Source organism: Hyla sarda, chromosome 4 (assembly GCF_029499605.1).
Source record: "Hyla sarda isolate aHylSar1 chromosome 4, aHylSar1.hap1, whole genome shotgun sequence".
Lineage (NCBI taxonomy): Eukaryota > Metazoa > Chordata > Amphibia > Anura > Hylidae > Hyla > Hyla sarda.
The window spans coordinates 305,483,523-305,505,208 of record NC_079192.1 but is presented as its reverse complement, the minus strand read 5'-3'; the positions used below and the strand labels follow the sequence as shown (position 1 = coordinate 305,505,208).

The window sequence follows — 21,686 nt, the reverse complement described above, 5'->3', positions numbered from 1 at the left end:
GAGTAGTGCTTTATAACCTGCCACAGCAAAGTTTACCATAACATAACTCAGTCTTGGGACAGTAATGAAAAGCAGACACATCTAAGTAACTGCCCTAACATGAGCGAGGCTGGGTTCACATCCAGATTCCTACCTATGATGCACAGATGAGGTTTCAGCCAATTTGAGCTTTAGAAATCGTATCTGTGCATAGAACAGGTACGGACACATTAACTTCTATGAGGCAATGGACCTGATTGCAGTCATCTAGTGACTACGATCGGGTCATTTTCTGAGCGCATCCAACTTTTGTCAGACTGAAAATAGTGGCAGACCACAAGCTTTAGAAATCGTATCTGTGCACGGGAGGCAGAAATTGAGATGTGAATCCAGCCTAACATGTTTCAAATCTTGGAATTACTCTAGTGTGTTAATTTGTATTCCCCTACAGCGCACCACCTATTCGGGTGGGTTCACACTGCATATGTTCACAGTTGTAGTATGTTTAAAAGGAAATCAGTATTACCCACACTAACCGGTTGTACAGGCTTGTAGTGCGGGTGGCTCAGATGACAATGATACGGACTGGCCCTGATAAGTGCCTTTGTTGTGCTGCAATGCCAGATCTTTGGCACATGTAAATACCCTGCTTGGCATACAGGGGGCATTTCTAAGCTCCCCTTGCATGGTGACATCTGGCCGACATAGAACTATTAACATCTTCTTCCCTGTGTTGAGGCTCCTGTGCTGCAGAATGAAGCTCCACTCAGCAGAGGCTTAGCACATGCGAGGAGGCATTAATATGAAGATGCTGAATGTCACTTTGAACTGGGAGCTTGGAAATGCCCCATGTGCACCAAGAAGGTAATTTGCATGTACCAAAGAACCGGGATTGTGCCAGGACCGGTGAGTATCATTGTCGTCAGTAACACCCGCCTGTAAAGCTTGTACAACAGGTTAGTGCTGATAATTACTGATGACAGATTCCCTTTAAAGGGGTACTCTGGTACTAAACAACATATTCCCTATCCACAGGTTAGAGGTCTGATCGTGGGGGCCCGGCCGCTGGGGATCTCCTGTGCAACACCATGGCTGTCCTTCATGCACGGAGATGTGTCCGCCACTGCATATAAATAAAATTAGCTGTTTTTCTAATACTAAACAACCCCTTTAACTGTGGTGTATGCATAAACGTAGTCAATTAAGATAAAGTGTACAAAAAAAAAGCCAAATTGAAAACAGATTATTCAGTATGGTATACAGCAGCATTCGTTTACTTCTAACTTGTCTATAAAATGTTCAAAGCAATTATGCAGTGTGAGCGCACCCATACTACTTTACTGAATAGTCACTTAACAGTTTTCCTACATCTTCAAGTAGTTTAGAGCTAATCCTATCCATGACAATAAGACGAGTTAGCATCATCACCAGATAACAAGCACCTACATTACAGGATATCCACATAAAAATAAAATGCAAGTTGTTAAAAAAATAAAAAATAAATAAAAAAAACTTGGTCAAGTCTTCATAACCTTAAACACAGGAACGTGCAACTTTGCCACTATCATTCTGGCAAAGCAGTCCAAGGCATGCAGTGGTTCAGTTCCTGATAAAAAGGGATGTTAACTGGTTTATACTTGTCTTTTCTGAAGCATGCTCTTATGCAGGTTGCACAAAAGAAAAAAGTGGAAAAAAAAAAATAAAACCTAAAAAAAATCTGTAACATACAGCAATAAAGCATATACATTCTTAGTAATGTTGCATGTTTGCCAAGTATGTCTGAATAATGCCAACATAAGAGGTGCTTGTGCAAGGCCTGGATTGTTTGGTTAAAATAAGTAGAAGGGAAAACCAAGGATAAAAAGCACATGAACTTTGGGTGGAAGGTGGAAAAGGAGACAGTTTTCAGACCTGGTTTAATCCTGAGAAAGATGGGTCCTGAGAAGTACTAACAGTCATGCTTCTTTTCCTCTTCCCCACTGGAGATTCGAAACACTGAACAGACAATAGAGGGTGGCAGTGCATCAAACAGTATTGCTTACATTGCAACAATGGTCGGCGCAGACAGGCAACACCGAGGCGGTAACAGGGGAGTCAAATGCCATCCTCCTTCCACCAAGTAGCTAACTAAGGATAACTTTAGTTTTTAACCCCTCCCAAATTCAATTTCTACAATTTATCCCCGCATTTCAGAAAAGGCCATTTAAGGTTATGACACTGTCCACTTGGCAACCGCCAATATTCTCAGTGATAGGAAACAATTCATGGAGCCCTTCCATAGCACAGGAGCAAAGAGCTCCTCTGTTAGGGGAGGAGGCCACGAAGCAGCTTCTTCATTCCCAAAATGCCCTTCCTCAAACATAAAAAACTCTGCAGAAATCTTCAGTAAGGAAGAGGTGTAAGGCATTTTGTCACCTGAATCAGTGATAAGCATGCAGGCCTTGTTCCTACAGGAGCAGAATGTCTACCATACAGGAAGGTTTTGGTAAATGTCAAAGTGATGCTGGAACAAGATTACCAGGAAGTCCTGCCATTAGGGCACAATCCGCTCTACAGACCCTCCTGGCCACAATAAACCATGCAGGTGGGGAATTACTTTTTTGATTTTGTGACCAGGACTATGGACCTTAGAAAAAAAAAAACGCACACAAGACGCATGCTCCGGGTGTACATGATATTTGCAGGAAAGGAAAAGAAATGCCAGAAAGGGGGAGGAAGGGATTTAAAACAAAAAGGAACATGGCCATTATTGGGTAACATTTTTAGTCCTAAACCATACCCCATGATTAGTAAATTGTGCAGTTAAGAAATTCAATATGGATGGCCACTTATTTACAGGCAAACTGCTTGCCTATAAATTAACACAGAAAACCAGCTTTAAAAATGACCACACACTTCTGATCCTCTAAGCAGGTTAACATAGGGGGTTGGTATCTGTCAGCAAACAGTGATATTTAACAGATTTAGGCAACACCTGAGGGGGCCAATATTATTAAATGACTTGCCATCTAAACCGGTGGTAAAGTAGGGCTGTGCACATAAACATTTACTAGTAAGACAGGCTTGCATGCCTATAGCAACCACAGCGCAGCTTTCATATCTTAACCAGCTTTGGTAAAAAGAAAGCAGAGCAGTGTTTGGTTGCAATGGGAAAACAAGCCAGTCTTTAATTTTAGTTTAGTTTTTATTTACCGATCCCCAGTAATCTGAAACTCAATTTGAGCCTTAAAGGGGTAATCCGGTGCTTAGACATCTTATCCCCTATCCATTGAGGGGCGGAGCGTGATGTCAAATGTCGCCGGCCGTGTGGTCGCCGGTAATCAGACCCGGAGCGGACACGCTCCGGGGACTGATTACAAACGGGGTGCCGCGTGCAAGGTCACGGGGGTCCCCAGCGGCGGGACTCCCACGATCATGCATCTTATCTATCCTTTGGACAGGGGATAAGATGTCTAAGCACCGGAGTACCCCTTTAAAAAAAAAAAAAAAAAGTTTTACAAGCAGAGTCAAACTATATTTAAAATTTTGTAGAAAAGAAGTGTTAAATATTTCAATAGTAAACAATTTTTAGTCAAACTTCAAAAACTGTCCATTTTTTGTTTACTATTGAAAGAATTTATTTATTTATTTTTTTAAGGCTGCTCAGTTCCACAAAAACCAGAGTTTTTCCTGCAAAGCTAAGGTCATTAATAAACTTAAAAACCTACATCTGTGGTACATTGGTAGAGTTTTAAACATTACCTATAGGGGTGGGGCTAAAAAAAGTAAAATGGGTAATGGGAAAATGGACCGTAGATAAGTAAGATTTTTAGCTAGTCAGCAAACACTGAGGGAGTAATGTTATATTGTCAAGCTTTTCTTATGGGGAGCCTCTAAATTAATCTGCTTGGGGTTATAATGTACCTCCAGGAAGTGCTTGCTGGGCAGTGCAGTGGGCAGGTACCCTAGCACAATGTTTACAGGGCACTGTATGGTTAACTGTACTGCCAAGCATGCATCTCTACATTCCTAGTGTCAGATCAGGTGGAGAGTATCCCTGAAGATACATAAAATGCTTAGAAAATCAGAAGTATGTAAACTGGAGTAAAGAATGGGAGAGGTATATTGTAAAAAAAATATTACACCTGTTAGCCCAAAAGTGAAAAGCAACAATCGTGAAAAATAAACCTTCTCCTTTGTCACTACCAGTGTTACCATTTCTAGTAGATTGTACACTTTTGTGATCTAGCATCCAAAAAGGAAAGGTACTGTGCAGTCATGTACAGAACCAGACAGCAACTCATAAGGAAGCTGTTATCGGGTCTCTGCCATGACAAGAGTAGCTTAGGCAGGAGCACGAAAGCCAAGGCTATAAGGGCGGCAGAATAATGGTTTCCTCTTTGCATCTAGAGCTGTGCACAATCCACAGACAATGACACCCAGTACTTTGATGCATACATTTTATTTTGTTCTGTGCACTTGCCACATGTGCTGGAGGGTTCTGGGACGCATCGAAAATAGAACAAAGGCTGTGCACAGCAAATGTACAGTACAAAAAAGTTACAGACATAATGGGGTTTTTTTTGTTAAAAAAAATAAAAATATATAGTCTGAAGGGAAAAGCTCAGTTGCTTGTGTAATGCTTTTGGAAATAATGGGGTTTATTTTAGTCAAGATAGTTGCCCATTTCAGCCATGTTCTAACTATAATAAAAATAAGCAGTTGTGTGTTTAAGGAGGCTACAGCACCTCTGTTGGAACTCAGTCCAATATGCATGTTTTGGCCTCAAGTTGGCATTCATACAGGCAAACAAAGGTAAACATTACCCACAACCAGATAACAGAACAATTGGCAACCTGCTTCTTTACAAGTTGTTGAAGTTTATAGTAACAAACTGTCCCCAGTTGAAAGTTATGCACAGCATGCTTATTGATTTGCCAATTGCTGCCTGTCTGCCCGCTTTTAACATATTGGTACCTTCAATAAAGCATGTTATGTTAGCTCAGAAAGATACTAGAGATTAAATATATAGATTAAAAAACCATGCAATATAAAAATATAAATCCATGACTTGTAGCAGCAATCAATGGAAGAGCTGCAATTAAAATGAGGTATGCAGTGCTTGTCTATATAGATCAGTATACAAAAAGAAATCTGCAGGGGGCATCCCAAAGAACCAGAGTATGTTGCCACCTGATTGGTGGCAGTTTGGCCTTTGGGACCCCCACTAATTATGAAATGGATGCAGCATGAACACTGCATCACCTTCAAAGCAGCCTCTGGCCACCAAGCTGTCTGTGTTGGGAGAGATGTGTGGGCTGTTTTACAGGAAAAAAACAAAACCTTAACCCTGTGCCCTTATTTTATCAAAATTGATCGGGGTTAAATAGGTCAGCCTCACATTATCTTAGGATATCCTAGTGCTATGCCTTCAGTTTGTGGGCTCTCTGGCCCAAAACTGTATGGAAAATTCACTAAACCTCCAGTTCAAAAGAGCAGATAAAAAGGTTCTAAATAAGAACAAAACTAGTTACCAAACAGAGCTTTTCTGCCGATGAGGAGTGGGGATCTTAGCTAAAGTGTGTGCCTTTTAGGCGGTCAAGCTTTGTTGTGTTCCCGAAGCAGCTTCTATGTGTATGCATAACTCCTTTTAATCACAACTCAGCCGATACATTGGTGGGAAATGATCATTCCATGTACCAACGTAGATTGGCAAACATGTTGCATAGACTTTTTGCAAAAAAAGAGCATGCGCAAAGAATGTATGCAATTTTGCCACTATGCTGGTGCAGAAAATGATAAATTTCCCCATTGTGCTTAGTAAACTCTACAGTACACATGAAGATTGATTAAGGTGATGGCTACTTTGTTAAATTTTAGAATAAGACAGAATGTGACAATGATATAGGATTATATACATAGCAGATCTGATGAAGACGACAGGACAAAGCAACTGAAAGCTATTACAGCTGACACATAGCAGGCAAGAGGTAACGCCAGTCATCACAAAATACCAACCTTATTACAATGACGTCCGATGCCCATTAGGAAGTTGTCTGGCTTGATGTCTCTGTGTATAAAATTCTTTGTGTGCACATATTCAATTCTACTGATCATCTAAGAACAGAAAGTTAAACATTTCCAGTATGTAGTTATGTACAATAAGAACAAGATTTAATCAAGGTTAAAAACAAAAAGGTCTGCTATAATACTGAAGCGCTCCATTATTCGAAAAACAACAAGTGACATTTGCTTTACCATGCTCTGTTTGCTAGTACTGCAGCAGGTGGGAGCAACTCCTTATACTTCCTGTTACTGCTATTCATAATGCATCACATGACAGGAAGTATATGTTAAACACAATGAAGAAGGTTTATCAAAATCAGATTCCAGATTTCAATAAAAAAAAAAAAAAAGAAAAAAAAAGAAATTATATAAATAAATAAGAAAGAACCAAAATTGGATTGGTTGCTTTAGGCAACTGCACCACTGATCATTTGCACGATGCTTAATAAATCTTCCCCAATGTTTATGGTACAAAATTGGTACTTTCTGATGTTCAATCTTTTTATTTTATTTTTTTTAAGTGGTGAAAAGCTTTTGCTTCTGAATGTGGTCAGACCGGTCCCCCACTGCTGCCAGCAATTGGCCAAAAGGTCACTGGGACAGGACAAGCAGGTGGGAGCAGAGGACACTCAGAACAGCAGCTAAGGGATTCTTTAGTTAGACCTATTTAGCGTGGCCCCTAACATTGTAAAAATATCGGTCGACAACCCCTTTAACTCCTTGATAATGCTGATAATTTTTATTGTTTCCACCTTGCCTTTTAAAATCCATAATTTTTCCATCTACAGGTCAATATGAGGGCATATCATACAAGGAACAAGAGATGAGTGAACTTACAGTGATTTGATACGAACTTCTCGGCTCGGCGGTCGCTGACTTTATCCTGCATAAATGAGTTCAGCTTTCTGGTGCTCCGGTGGGCTGGAAAAGGTGGATACAGTCCTAGGAGAGAGTCTACAGCCCACCGGAGCACCTGAAAGCTGAACTAATTTATGTAGGATAAAGTCAGCAACTGCCGAGCTGAGAAGTTAGTCACGAATCGAATCACTGCAAGTTCACTCATCTCTACAAGGAACCAATTTTTACTGTAAAAGTTTTTTTTTTATTTATTTTTATCTGATATATGAAGTGACAAAAACAACTATTCTGGTTGTGGGTATTTTTTTCACATTTAGTTCATCTGCGATCATAATCATATTTTAATAGTTGGGAGAACGATACTAAATATGTACTTTTGTTTACTTTTTTATTTTCAGAATGGGAAGGAGGGGGGGGGGGTGATTATTTTTCAGGGAAGACGCCTATATATATTTTTTTAAATTTACTTTACACTTTTAAAGTCCTTATAGGGGACTATTATAAGCAACCATTAAATTGCTTACACTGTTCAATGCTATGCAAGCCTCGAACCCTCCAGCAACTGTCATTTAGACAATTAAATGACAGTCTGTATTGATCAGTGTGTAAAGTGTTAAACTACATCTGCATGATCACTGATGACTGTTAAAGGGTAACTTTAAAACAAGTTTTTGCTATTGCACTCCTTAATGTAAAAAAAAAAAAAATAATAATAATTATTCTAATATACTTTGTTTAAATAAAAAAAAATGAAGTTTTCTATGTTTTATTTGTACCTAAAAAGCTCAAGAACACATTTTCCCACACCATGTGTCCAGCCTCATCCAATCATAGCTCCTCTCACACTTAACTGCCATATGCTGTTGGTTGGGGAGACACCCCCTCAGCACCCCAGGCTACACTTCCTGCGTTTGGGCTTTGGTCCAAAGTCTGTATGAGATGTGGGAAAATGTGCTCTTGAGCCTTTAAGCACAAATTAAAAAAATGAAGTTTTATATGTTTTAAGAATAATAGAAATATTTTTAATTTACCATAAGGAGTGCAATAGCAAAAATTTGTTTTAATGAGATGTTACCATTTAATAGTGAACAAGTCACTGGCTGTGAAGTGTGCCAAGCTCCTGAGCTTGCTTTATAGCCTTAGTTCACATGATCATCAAGTGTCACGAAGGGGTTATGCTATATTTGTCTTTAAAAGGGTACTCCACTGCTCAGCGTTTGGGACAAAATATTCGGAATACTTAGGAGCCGGTGCCGGGAGCTCAAGACATCACACCCCCTCAATACAAGTCTATGGGAGGGGGCATGACGGCTGTCATGCCCCCTCCCATAGTCTTGCATTGAGGGGGTGGTATGGGGTATGTGGTATGGGGTATGTCATCATGAGGGGGCGGGCTATGACGCCACAAGCTCCCGGCATCGGCTCTAATCGTTGGGAACATTTTGTTCCAGATGCTGAGCAGCGGAGTACCCCTTTAAGCTGTTCACATGTCACATACACAGGCAAATTTAATGTGTATTCACAAGAGCACCCACAGCAGAAATCCAAGGCAGACACCATTCTCTGGTGCATATAAGCTACAATTTGCATAAAGATTCATCCAGTACATGGAGTTAGTCCATGTGTGGTTAATAAGCAGAAATACTGTCTATTAACATCACTGATACCAGAGGTGGAATGTAAACACACATGATATGGGTTCGCTCAATCCCTGAAAGCGTTAACAGGTGACTTATGCCACAGAAACAACTTGAGATGAATGGATTACCTGGTCTGCTAACATAAGCACAGTTTTCATAGTGAACCTGCGTGAACAAAAATTGAAGAGATCCTCGAGACTTGGCCCCAGCAAATCCATGACTAGAACATTGTAGTCTTTTTCTTGTCCATACCACCTAAAAGAGGAACAGATAACTGCACTGGCTGTGTGTACATTGCGCTTTAACCTAATATCAAATGCTTGAAAATACTTATAGAAAAGAGAAATGAGGCCAGTGATGGCCGAGTGATCATAGAAAGCATTTACCCTAAAGTAATCATTTTAGTAAACCCAAAAGGAAAATGTATTCTTCGGTAATTCCAAGTAACATAATATATATGTGCAGACCACTTATGCCAACAGAGATGAGGACCTTGACCTCTTAAGCAGTATATAAAACAAATTGTTTTAGCATTTGGCAAAGCACTGGAGTCATGAAATTCAAACCATCTCTTCACTGCTTGTTTTACTTCAGTAAAATTGGAGGAGAAATGGCTGGTAACTGTGTACAGTCATTTACAGTAGTGCAACAAGACACATCTTTACTGTGTGTTGCTATAAAATCAGTTTCAGCATTGCTACCTGCCTTAGGGTTGTATGGAGTTCAGTGCCAGTTCAGACTGAATTATATTATGGTATATACACAAAAGAGTCACAGGGGCAACTTTCTGCCGGACCTAGTTCAAAATTTTTGCACACACACTCCATTCCGGACGACACTTTGAAACTTGTTTAGATTTAAGTAATTTATGAAGAAAGTGCTCCTTTTAGATAAACGTGGAAGTACATGTACGCCCAGGAATGCTGTAGGTAAAAACTTTATTTACACATTTAAAAATAACAGAGTTGAGACATCTGTATACTTCCTTATATTACATAATTCAGGAGTGCTACATTTTCTATGCAAATATAAAAGAACTAACTGTTCTTTCGGGTGTATCACCAAATACAACATATTTGCAGCAGAAAACACAATTTAGCTATTACTATAAACAAGTGAATTATCTGCATATACAGTGGTAATCCGTTCCAAATGAACCATCGTTTGTTAAAACCATTGCATGTTGTGGGATCCGTGCATTGTAAAGTATAGGACAGTGGTGTACAACCTGTGGACCTCCAGATGTTGCAAAACTACAACACCCAGCATGCCCGGACAGCCAACGGCTGTCCGGGCATGCTGGGTGTTGTAGTTTTGCAACATCTGGAGGTCCACAGGTTGTAGACCACTGTAAGAGGAAGTTGTACTCACCTGATCCCCACCGCTCCGGACCGTCACCGCTGCCCGGGATGTCACCATCCATCGCTGTCGCCGCATCCCCAGGGTGTCCCCGACGCTCCGGCAAGGCCTCTGCTTCACCGGCATCCGCGCTCTCCGTCGCCGCCATCACGTCGCTCCTATTGGATGACGGGACGCCGTGCACAGCGACATGATGATGTAGATGGAGAGCGCCGACGATGCAGAGGATCCCGAAGAGGACAGGTAAGAGACATCACCGGATCTCACGGGGCACCGTAAACGGCTATCCGGTGGCAGCTGAATCAGTCTGCGCTGCCGGATAGCCATTTATGCGATGGCCCCGACATACAAAACCATCGTATGTTGATGCTGCCTTCAACATGCGATGGCCTCTGAGAGGCCATCGCATGTTGAAATGATCGTATGTCAGGGCCATCGTAGGTCGAGGGGTCACTGTAAATAGGAGAATGCATTAATCCATTCCCTTTTAAGAGCATCTGCCAGAAAATGCTAACACATTCAGCAACATGTTAGAATTCTCTTCCTACAATGTAGACTTTGATCCTCCTTGATTTGGGTATCAATAAAGGTGGCTCCTGAAGGTTTACTAGGGCCACACCTTTGGCCTGTGCTCATATTCTGAGAGCTGTCTCATAAGATACACTGCTTGACCTATCAATGACAGCCCAGCCTTTACACTTCTCTACAAAAGAAAAATATCTTCACTGAATAAGTACAAGTTTACATTTTTTTTTGTTTTAATTTTTTCATAGTAGATAGTTGCTATTCCATTATTTCTGTGACTATTTTAGCAACCTGATCTTTAGTGTATACAAGTCAATGTTGCCTTGGTTGAACCCCTGCCATCGGCTGTGCGGGCATGATTGGAGTTGTAGTTTTGCCACAGCTGGAGGCATCCTGGTTGGGAAACCCTGATCTAGATACAATTACACTGAAGAGGGCCATAAAACAGTCTGATCCCACAAATTCACCCACTAAGTAATAAAGGGATGACCTAGAAAGGAAAGTCTTACCTGATATGAGGTATGCCAACGCCACCTTGCAAGATCTTATATAATTTGCTTTCATACAACAGCTGAGGATGGCGAGCTTTCTGTGACTCTAATTTTACAGCGACCTCCTGAAAGACAAATGAAGAGGTCAGATTCCTTGAGGAAAGAGCCCAGAGTCAAACAAATCCTTCTGAATGGAGATCCCACACTAGGCAAGCTCACTCATTCCATACATCAGTTACCTCGTGGGTTTCTGCAATAGAGTTACTACTAAAGCAATGGTAGCAGTAGTAAAGCTGGCATAGACATACGACAAGTTTTTGTAGGACCTTCAATGAATCCTAAGTGTATTATACACCATAAACTTTAGATCCCATTCCACTAAAACTTGGACAACACATCTCGTATGTCTATTGCCAGCTCCTCTACTTCCTAAAAGATTAATGTGCACAATGCCCAAATATCCCCTTAAAATGTATGTCATGGAACAGTCACTGATTTTTATTCAGGGTTTGCCCATAACTTTAGCATTCAGATGGGAAGATTCAAAGACTCTGCCCCGCTGACATCTGTTACGCAGTCAGTGTCTCAGTAGGGCCCATATTTGCTTCCTATGGAAAGTGTGGTGATAACGTCATCTGTGTCTACATATTAACAGAGGTGCGCTGTGTGCGTTGTGGTTCGCCATGTTACGTTGAACAAATCCTAGAGGACACAGGTGCACCAAGCAGCAGCCCATCCTCCTCACCAGAACCAGTTGTGTCCAATGAGTTATAACCAAGAATGGCTTCAACGCAGAATGAAGGACAGTAGAAACGCGTGCTCTTCTCATGGGCACAGCGCCAAGTGAATGTTTTCTTTAAGAGGTTGTCCAGGAACAGAAAAGGTCCTATTTGTTTGCTTCCTGGCGCTTACTCCCCTCCCCCCCGCCTATCTCAGAAGTATACCTTTTGAGACTAGAGGGGCTAGATGCCAGTCATGAATAACGCTTGTGGTTGACAGGACATAGTGCAGCTACTGGGCATTAGGTGTGGTTTCGTCCAAGATCATGAAGGGCACTGTACCCCCAGTTCCCAAAAGGTAATCATTCCGAGATCAGTGTTTCCCAGCCAGGATGCCTCCAGCTGTTGCAAAACTACCACTCCCAGCATCCCCAGACAGCCAAAGGCTGTCTGGGGATGCTGGGAGTGGTAGTTTTGCAACAGCTGGAGGTACCCTGGTTTGGAAACACCATCCTAGACCAGCAGCTATCAATGTGGGCGACCAGGATTTGTGATGACCAAGACACGCACACCTAACCCAAGAGAAGGAAATGACTCACATCCCAGACTTAATAGCATCACCCTAATGTGAGAAAACTACATTCCACTCACTGTTCTACCTGCACTTTTGGCATTATACTGCAAGGCCCAGATTAGGATGGGTTCACACCACGTCTTTGCAATACAGTTCCCGTATCAGGTTTTTGATAAAAACCAATTCCTCAAAACCTGACTAAACTGTGTCAAAACGTGTGTACAAGTTTTAATCCGTATATGGTTGAAAAATTATGTCCGGTTGCATTCGTTTTTTTTTGTTTTTTTTTTAAGAAAAAGAACGTATACGTTTTTAACTTTTCACTTCATTATGAATAAAGTTTCACTTGATTGAAATTCCAGGAAAAATAAAAAAATATAAGTCAAAAAACCGGATGGAACCATATGTACATACGGCTCTGTACATTTCCCATTGACTCCCATGTAAAAAATAAAATGATACGGTTTTTCAACTGCACCCAAAACCGTGGTAGGCTACAGTTTTGGGTATGGGAAAGATAAACTGACAAAACCGTACAGGATGCAAAATGGACACAACCTGATGCATCTTTTGGCATATGGAAACGGCTAAGGCTGCATTCACAACATGTTTTTGCAATACAGTTCTCATATAGGTTTTCAATTTGAAAACTGTACAGAAGCGTATTGAAAACCGTATGCATTGACTCTCCATTAAAAGGAAAACTGTCAGCTTGCTTCCCCCCCCCCCCCCCCCAAACTAACCAGTGGTACTGGCTGGTAGCACGGGGGACGCTGATCAGTTTGATGCCTACTGTACCCGGATCCGTCCCACCGTTTTTTCCCTATATGCTAATTAAGTGCTAACTGGCACAGGTGGCTTTAACTGGCACTCTGACGTCACCACCGCCGGCCACAGCTCCGTCCAGCTCATCAATTTTCCTCCACTCCCTACGCCTCTCAGTCTTCTCCCCGCTCTTTAATGAAGAGGGAGAGGTGGAGGGAGGGGAAGAATATCGATGAGCTGGCTGGCACTGCAGCCGCCGACGTCAGAGTGCCAGTTACCCTGCCTATGCCAGTTAGCACTTAATTAGCATAGGCCAGTACTGCTGGTTAGTGCTGGGGGTAGCAAGCTGACCATTTTCCTTTAAAACTGTATGCTAAACGATGCATCCGGTTGTGTACTTTTTGCGTCTTGTATGGTTTTGTCAGTTTTTTCCCCCCCATACCCAAAACTGTAGCATCCCACGTTTTTTTTGTTTGGGTGAAAAACTGTATATGGTTCCTTTAAAGGGGAATCTCTGGTGCTTAGACATCTTATCCCCTATCCAAAAGGATAAGATAAGATGCCTGATCGCGGGAGTCCCGCCGCTGGGGACCCCCGTGATCTTTCGCGCGGCACCCCGTTTGTAATCAGTCCCGGAGCGTGTTCGCTCCGGGTCTGATTACCGGCGACCACAGGGCCGGCAGCGTGTGACGTCACGCCTCCGCCCCCGTGCGACGTCACGCTCTGCCCCTCAATGCAAGCCTACGGGAGGGGGCGTGATAGCTGTCAGGCCACCTCCCATAGACTTGCATTGAGGGGCGGAGCATGAGGCCACACGGGGGCGGAGGTGTGACGTCACACTCCGCCGGCCCCATGATCTACAGTAATCTGACCCGGAGCGAACACGCTCCGGGACTGATTACAAACGGGGTGCCGTGTGCAAGATCACGGGGGTCCCCAGCGGCGGGACTCCCGCGATCAGGCATCTTATCCCCTATCCTTTGGATAGAGGATAAGATGTCCAAGCACCGGAGAACCCCTTTAACATTGGAGTCAATGAGAACTGTATGCAAGCATGTTCCACCCGGTTTGCACAATATGGTTTTTGAGTTTGCACATGCGCAGTGCACACAGAATGGAAAGAAAGATAAAAACATGCACTTAAAAAACAAAACGTATGAAACTGGACACCACTTTTCAAACCGTATATGGGCTAAAATTTGTACATGTTTTGATACAGTTTAGTCCGGTTTTGAGGAATCCGTTTTTCATCAAACCTTATACGGGAACTGTATTGCAAAAACGTGGTGTAAACCCAGCCTAAGGCTGGGTTCACACTACGTTTTTGCCATACTGTTTTCAATCCGTTTTTTCTAATGAAAACCGTATGGCAAAAAAAACAAAAACAAAAAAAAATAAAATAAAAAACTGATGGAACAGTATGGAAAAAAGTAAACCGTATGCGTTTTTAAAAGTGCATATAGTTCTGTCAGTTTTTATAAAAAAAAAAAAAAACATACGTTTGAAAATTTTGTCCATTTTTAATGGGAGGGGTCCTGGGTGGGGACTTTAGGATTCAAATGCGCATGTGCAAAGTAAAAACGTATACGTTTTTCCCGTATGGAACCGTATACATGTGCGTTTCCCATTGACGTCCATATTAAAAAAAAAAAAAACGTGTACGGTTTTTAAACCGGAGACAAAATCGTGGTCAACCGTGGTTTTGTCTCCGGTTTAAAAACCCGTACTGCAACCGCATACGTTTTTTTTTAATATGGATGTCAATGGTAAACGCATATGTATACGGTTCCATACGGGAAAAACGTATACGTTTTTACTTTGCACATGCACATTTGAATCCTAAAGTCCCCACCCAAGACCCCTCCCATTAAAAATGGACACAATTTTCAAAAACGTATGTTTTTTTTTTATAATAAAAACTGATGGAACTGTATGCACTTTTAAAAACAGTATACTGTTTAAAAACGCATACCGTTTACTTTTTTCCATACTGTTCCATCCGTTTTTTTGCCATACGGTTTTCTTTAGAAAAATGGATTGAAAACAGCATGGCAAAAACGTGGTGTGAACCCAGCCTTAGCCTGTAGTTTAGAGACAGGGTTACTTTTAGCCAAGCAAGCTGCACTAGGTGTTCCGAATCCTCTCTACAGCTATAAACAGAGAATAATCCATGGTGATAAACACATAACAGACGATCAGATTAGGAGACTGCTGAGCGGTCAGACAAGTCACCTCCTGACAACAGAAACAAACTCATCAGTAAGTGGGAACCATAAGGAAAGCAGGCATATGGCTCTTGTGGTTTACACTTTTACTATAGGAACTTTCAAGAAGTAAAAGCCTCCATCAATCCAGTTTTAGATCTGTTCTTTCCTGTTATTTAATCTTGTGGTAGTTGTGATCTCTAATAAGCACTGACAATAGCCATAATGCCTGCGATAGGTGGAGTCGTGCCCAGCTGGATCCCCATCCCAAGTTGTCAAGTCTAATGTTGTTTCCCATCAACCACAGTGCAGTACAAAGACACCACCACATACCCGTCTGGGTACTTACAACGTAATCTCACCCCATCCCCCTGCATGGATATAGACCTCCCTATGGCTAGTAGGAATCCCATACAAGTAAAGGCTTACAGATGTCATGTAAGTGTTGTAGTGGTCGGGCCTTTCATCTGTTTAGCCACAGCTACCGGCCTGAGGAAGAGCAGTGAAGCTGCCAACAACCCCATTGTGCTCCTTTTCCTTGGGAGATCTAATGGCAGACATTCCTATTCACATTTACTTGACAGATGACTAACACCTTGCTTGTTTTTTGCACAATAAAATTATTAAGATTAAAAAAAATATAAAAACATTATTCAATATCACAAATCCACCCAATACCTGAGGCTCCGTTCACATCTCCAATGCAGCAATACAAGTATATCAACCACAAGGCTCAGCCCCCAGTGATGAATCAGCCATCGACTTATTTAGCCTAGGAAAACTATCCAAACCCCCGGGAAGTCTACGATGAGACATTCAAGACTCATCACCTCTCTAGGGAATTAGAACAACTGAATATTAGGACTATTCCCCAATGTATTCCCCCAACATATGGTAATGTATAGCAGTGGTCTTCAAACTGAGGACCTCCAGATAATGCAAAACTTCAACCTAAGGCCCCTTTCACACTACAGGTATCCTGTAAAAACCTCCGTTATTACTCCCGACAAAAAGTCTTGAAAACTGCAGTCAAAAAATCCCATTCATGTCAGTGGGATTTTTTGACCATCCTTTTGCACCAGGCATGTCCGTTATTTTTGCCGGCACAAAAGACGGTGCAATAAGGTTTAAGTTTTTTGTTTTTTTTAACTGGTTAAAGCGGATGAACAACATCAGGTTCAATAAAAATCCATTAAAAATAACTGATTGTCATCAGTTATGCTTTATTACACCCAGTTTTTCTTCATCCGTTATAGTAAACTAACAGCAGTAAAAAAGCAGGATGATACCTATAGTGTGAAAGGGGCCTAAGCCATCTACTGGCATCAAGAGTGAAGGAAAAAAATAAATTTAATAAAAAGACCCAGACAGCTATATCTTTCTCTCTAAAGAAAAGCATGCCAGGCCATACCATCACAATGGAAGCCGAAAGGACAATTCCTGGCCTCCATTAGGCAAGTTACGTATACTAGAGTTGTGCAAGTCTACAAATATGAATTGGCCATGGACGGGTTTAGGGTCTATTCACACTGCGTAATTTCCGCCGGTGGAACTCTGCCTGAAATGAAAGCCCACTAGACTTCTATGGGATTCTGCACTCCCGTTGACACTTCCGAAATCCCACAAGAGGAATTTCCGAAGTGTCAACAGGCGCAGGGCATCCCATAGAAGTGTATTGGGCTTTCATTTCAGGCGGAGTTCTACCGGCGCCCGTGTGAACAGACCCTTCGTCTTGAGGAAGTAATACTGCTCTAAAAGTGTGCCGACTGCATGGAAAACTTTAGGTATCATACCCCGAGGTTACCTAGAACTGTATCCATTGGAGACCTCAAAGTTTCATACCTGACTAAGGCTGGGTTCACATTCAACTGACATCCAACTAGTTCGTGAGATTTGTTAACAAAAAAAAAAAAAAAAGCCTACAATTGTAGCTGGATCCATTGACTTCTATTGAAAGTTTTCAAAACAAGCATCAGTTGTCGTGCATTTGCGTTCCCAGCAGATCTCTGGTTGGGTGAAATATTGTGGTTGACCACATTTTTGTGACTATTTAAAATCTGAATGAACAATTTTTTTTAAAAATAATATTAATGTCTATGTAAACTATACTGAATCTTATCACTGAGATTAAACACAATCTAGCAAGACCCGTAGTATAAAACAGTAAAACAAAAATTGCTAAAAATAGGACTACGAACCAACAGAGATATGATTTTTATATAGTCATTAGATTTTATTTTTTTGTATCCAATTTGATTATATTGTCAGATGGGGAAGTAGCCTTATCTGCCCAATCGGAGAGCACCGGAACTACTTTATCAAGACTAAACTAATCGATGGCCGATTCCGCAGATACAGCATTGGTAGATGCTTCGTGTAGACTCGCTCACCTCGACAGACCAGGGGCGACAGACAAAGCGTCACGGACCAGGAAGTCAACTGCCTACTTCTTACTCCGGGGTTTCCCCAAACTACAACTCCCATCAGGGTGTATTAACCTCCATAGCCATCAATAGAAACTACCCAAGGGCTTCAAAACAGGGGCACAGGGAAAGTGTAGATCAGTGGTATCCACACTGTGGACCTTCAACTGTTGCAAAACTACAACTCCCACCATGCCCGGACAGCCGTTGGCTGTCCGGGCATGGTGGGAGTTGTAGTTTTGCAAAAATTGGAGATCCAATTTGAAGCCTTAGGCTATATATATATATATATATATATTATATATATATATATATCTATATACACACACACACCTATATAAAAGCCACTGGGTCCAGTATACAGTATTTATGAACCTCTAGGACTCCAGGACTCATAGGGGGGTGACCTCATACAGGTATATGGATACAATATGAAAGCATCCCATCACGCCCCCGTGCTAGATGTACAAATAAGCCCCCACAAGAGTGGTAATATACACCCATGAAGGGTAGAGCCCCGAGCCAGGGAGGACACAGGGCACAATCCATGCCCCTCATCCGGCCAGGTATGAGCCCTCCGCCGCCCCGTACATGATGCACTGCGGAATGTCACCTCCACCACAGGGGCCCTAATACACAGCATACAGAAGAGCGGCCCCTAGCGGGCAGTAAAGGCGCTGCAGGGCCTCGTTACCTCGCCGTTCGTGATGTTGATCGCCAGGTAGATGTCCCCGAAGGAGCCGGAACCGATCTTCCGGACCAGCTTGTATTTTCCTCCTACTATAAATTCCGCTTTCGAGCCGCTGCTGCTCGCCATGATGCGGGGAGGAGGTGGTGCCGGTAACTCCAGAAATAAAACGAAGATGACCGGGAGGGAGGGGGTGAAGGGTCCCGGAGGGCTCGGTTCTTCCTTTGTTAGACGGTACCGGGGGCGCCGTGTATTCCCGCTCCCCTGATTCTCTCTGACCCTTTTCCCGAGCGTTACGTGGCTCGTACCGAGCCTCCCGGACCCTTAAGCGCCGGGTATGAGTGCTCTTCCCTCCGTCACAGCCGCAGCCCTCCGCTCTCTCCTTAGGCCGCCATCTTGTGTTCTCTTCTTCCTGCTCCCCCCAGCTTTCTCTGCCTCACCACAAAATGCCCTCCTCCGCGCCGCAGTGCACGCTGGGTAGTGGGGAGGAGCGCCAGATGTTATCGTTCGACGCGTCCTCACAGCCAGTGCTTGCTAACCCCGCCCACACCTGGCTGCGCGCCTGACGTCACGGCACACCCTTACAACTTCTCCGCCATTTTTCTTCAGGGCTGTGGGTGTCAGAAATAAGTTCTAAGCCCGCCCTATTGCTAGTCTGCCTAGTGTATAGTCATGGGGGTTATACAGCTGTCCTCGGCTTCACACATATGGTCGGTAACCGTCCCCACGTTATGGCTAGGTGTCGACAGACAGACGTTTATTGTAGTAAAGCCTAAACAAGGCAGGAGTCACGTATTTAGCAGTGTATGCACCGGATAAATGGCGGGCTGCGGTGACCAGAAGACAAAATGGCGGCTCGCTCCACCCGTCCCGCCAAGAAAAAAAATGGCGACGATTAAGCAATGAGGGAAAGTCACGGGAGAAGTTCTACCTCATAGCTCAGTCTGTCGGCCGCTCCACGTCCCTATAGTGGCGGAACAGACAGCCGGGGGAAGGGGACGTCATCAGCCGGGTATATGGAGGACCGTCTCCAAAGAAAATCAGGGCATGACGTCATCAGCCGTGGAGATGGAGTGCTTTTCCAGGGGGAGTCAGGGCGTATATGACGTCATCAGCAAGGGAGTTGGGATGGAGGGCTTCTCCAGAGAAATGTTTGTGTGACATCATCAGAAGAAAAGATGGAGGGATTAACCATTAACCCCTTAAAGGAGATATCCAGTATAGGGGATACGTTTTTCAGCAGTAGACTACCCCTTAAGGACCCAGACTTTTTCAGTTTTTTTCATTTTCAATTTTTCCTCCTTAACTTTAAAAAATCATAACTCTATAAAATATTCACCTAAAATTCTATATGATGGCTTAATTTTTGCGTCACTAATTCTACTTTATAATGACGTTAGTCATTTTACCCCAAAATCTACGGTGAAACGGGAATAAAAATCAACGTGCGACAAATTGATGAAAAAACACTATTTTGTAAGTTTTAGGGGCTTCTGTTTTTACGCAGTAATTTTTTTGTCAAAAATGATACCTTCTCTTTATTCTGTAGGTCCATACGGTTAAAATGATACCCTACTTGTATAGGTTTGATTTTGTATCACTTCAGAAAAAAATCATGAATACATGCAGGAAAATGTATATGTTTAAAATGGTAATCTTCTGACCCCTATAACTTTTTTTTTTTTTTCTGTGTTCAGGGCGCTATGAGGCCTAATTTTTTTGCGCCGTAATCTGAAGTTTTTAGTGGTACCATTTTTGTTCTGATCAGACTTTTTGATCACTTTTTATTCATTTTTTTGTGGTATAAAAAGTGAATTTTTTTGCGCGTACGCCATTGCACGTGCGGTTTAAAAAGCGGTATATTTTTATAATCCAGACATTTCCGCACGTGGCGATACCACATGTTTATTTTTATTTACACAGTTTTTTTTTTATTCTTGGAAATGCCGGGTGATTCAAACTTTTATTAGGGGAAGGGATAATTGAAAGGGTTAATGATTTTTTTACACTTTTCTTATGAAATATTATAGGGGGCTATAACATTGCATTAACTGATCTTAAACACTGATTGATGCATCTCCATAGGAATGGATCAATCAGTGTTTTCGGCAATTGAATGCGCAAGCCTGGATCTCAGACTTGAAGCATTCATTCAGCGATCGGACAGCGCAGGAGAAGGTAAGAAGACCTCCTCCTGTGCTACAGCTGTTCGGAATGCCGCAATTATACCGCGGCGATCCCGAACAGCTCCCTGAGCTAGCCGGGCACTTTTACTTTCATTTTTATGTGTGCGCGGCTAAAGGGTTAATAGGGCAAGGCATCGCGATCAGTGCCGCACGCTATTAGAGGCGGGTCCCGGATTCACTATGGGCTCGCCACGATATGATGCGAGGTCACCGTGTGACCCTGCGTTATATCGCAGGATCGGGACCCAGGACATACCCATACGTCCTGGGTCCTTAAGAGGTTAAGGACCTGGGGTTTTTCCGTTTTTTACCTTTTAAAAAAATCATAACTCTTTCAATTTTGCACCTAAAAATACATATGATGGCTTATTTTTTGCGCCACCAATTCTACTTTGTAATGACGTCAGTCATTTTACCCAAAAATCTACGGCGAAACAGAAAAAAAAATAATTGTGAGACAAAATTGAAAAAAAAGCCATTTTGTAACTTTTGGGCGTTTCCATTTCTACACAGTACATTTTTCGGTAAAAATGACACCTTATCTTCTGTAGATCCATATGATTAAAATGATACCCTACTTATATAGGTTTGATTTTGTCGGACTTCTGGAAAAAAATCATAACTACATGCAGGAAAATGTATATGTTTAAAATTGTCATCTTCTGACCCCTATAACTTCTTTATTTTTCCGCGTATGGGCGGTATGAGGGCTCATTTTTTGCGCCGTGAACTGAAGTTTTTATCGGTATAATTTTTGTATTGATCGGACTTTTTGATCACTTTTTATTGATTTTTTTCATGATCTAAAAAGTGACCAAAAATACGCTATTTTGGGCATTGGAATTTTTTGGGGCGTACGCCATTGACCGTGCGGTTTAATTAATTATATATATTTTTATAATTTGGACGTTTCCGCATGAGGCAATACCACATATGTTTGTTTTTATTTATACTTTTTTTTTTTTTTAATGGGAAAAGGGGGGGGTGATTCTAAATTTTATTAGATGATTCTGCCGCTTGACTGCTCATGCCTGGATCTCAGGCACTGAGCAGTCATTCGGCGATCGGACAGCGAGGAGGCAGGTAGGGGCCCTCCGGCTGTCCTGTAAGCTGTTCGGAATGTCCCGTACAGCTCCTTGAACTAACCAGCAATGTTTTAGTTTCACTTTAGACGCGACGATCAACTTTGAATGCCGCTTCTAAAGGGTTAATAGTGCGCAGCCCCGCGTT

At 42.3% G+C, this 21,686-nt stretch overlaps 1 protein-coding gene across 5 annotated transcripts in view; it reads right to left on the bottom strand.

Annotated features, from left to right (window-relative positions):
• Window positions 1–19,220, bottom strand: part of CSNK1A1 (casein kinase 1 alpha 1) — a 32,876-nt gene extending 13,656 nt beyond the window's left edge. Inside the window, exons 1-5 of one of the 5 annotated variants that reach the window (XM_056574755.1) lie at window positions 19,202–19,220; window positions 10,916–11,022; window positions 8,651–8,777; window positions 5,977–6,075; window positions 1,891–1,974 (exon numbers count right to left, since the gene is read on the bottom strand). In XM_056574755.1, coding sequence (XP_056430730.1) covers window positions 1,891–1,974; window positions 5,977–6,075; window positions 8,651–8,740 — 273 coding nt within the window. In that variant the 5' untranslated portion in view covers window positions 8,741–8,777; window positions 10,916–11,022; window positions 19,202–19,220. Of the gene's footprint in view, window positions 1–1,890; window positions 1,975–5,976; window positions 6,076–8,650; window positions 8,778–10,915; window positions 11,023–18,276; window positions 19,115–19,201 lie in introns of those variants that run through there. The other 4 variants (XM_056574752.1, XM_056574753.1, XM_056574750.1 and 1 more) reach the window with 4 other exon arrangements.
• Between the last annotated feature and the right edge of the window lie 2,466 nt (window positions 19,221–21,686).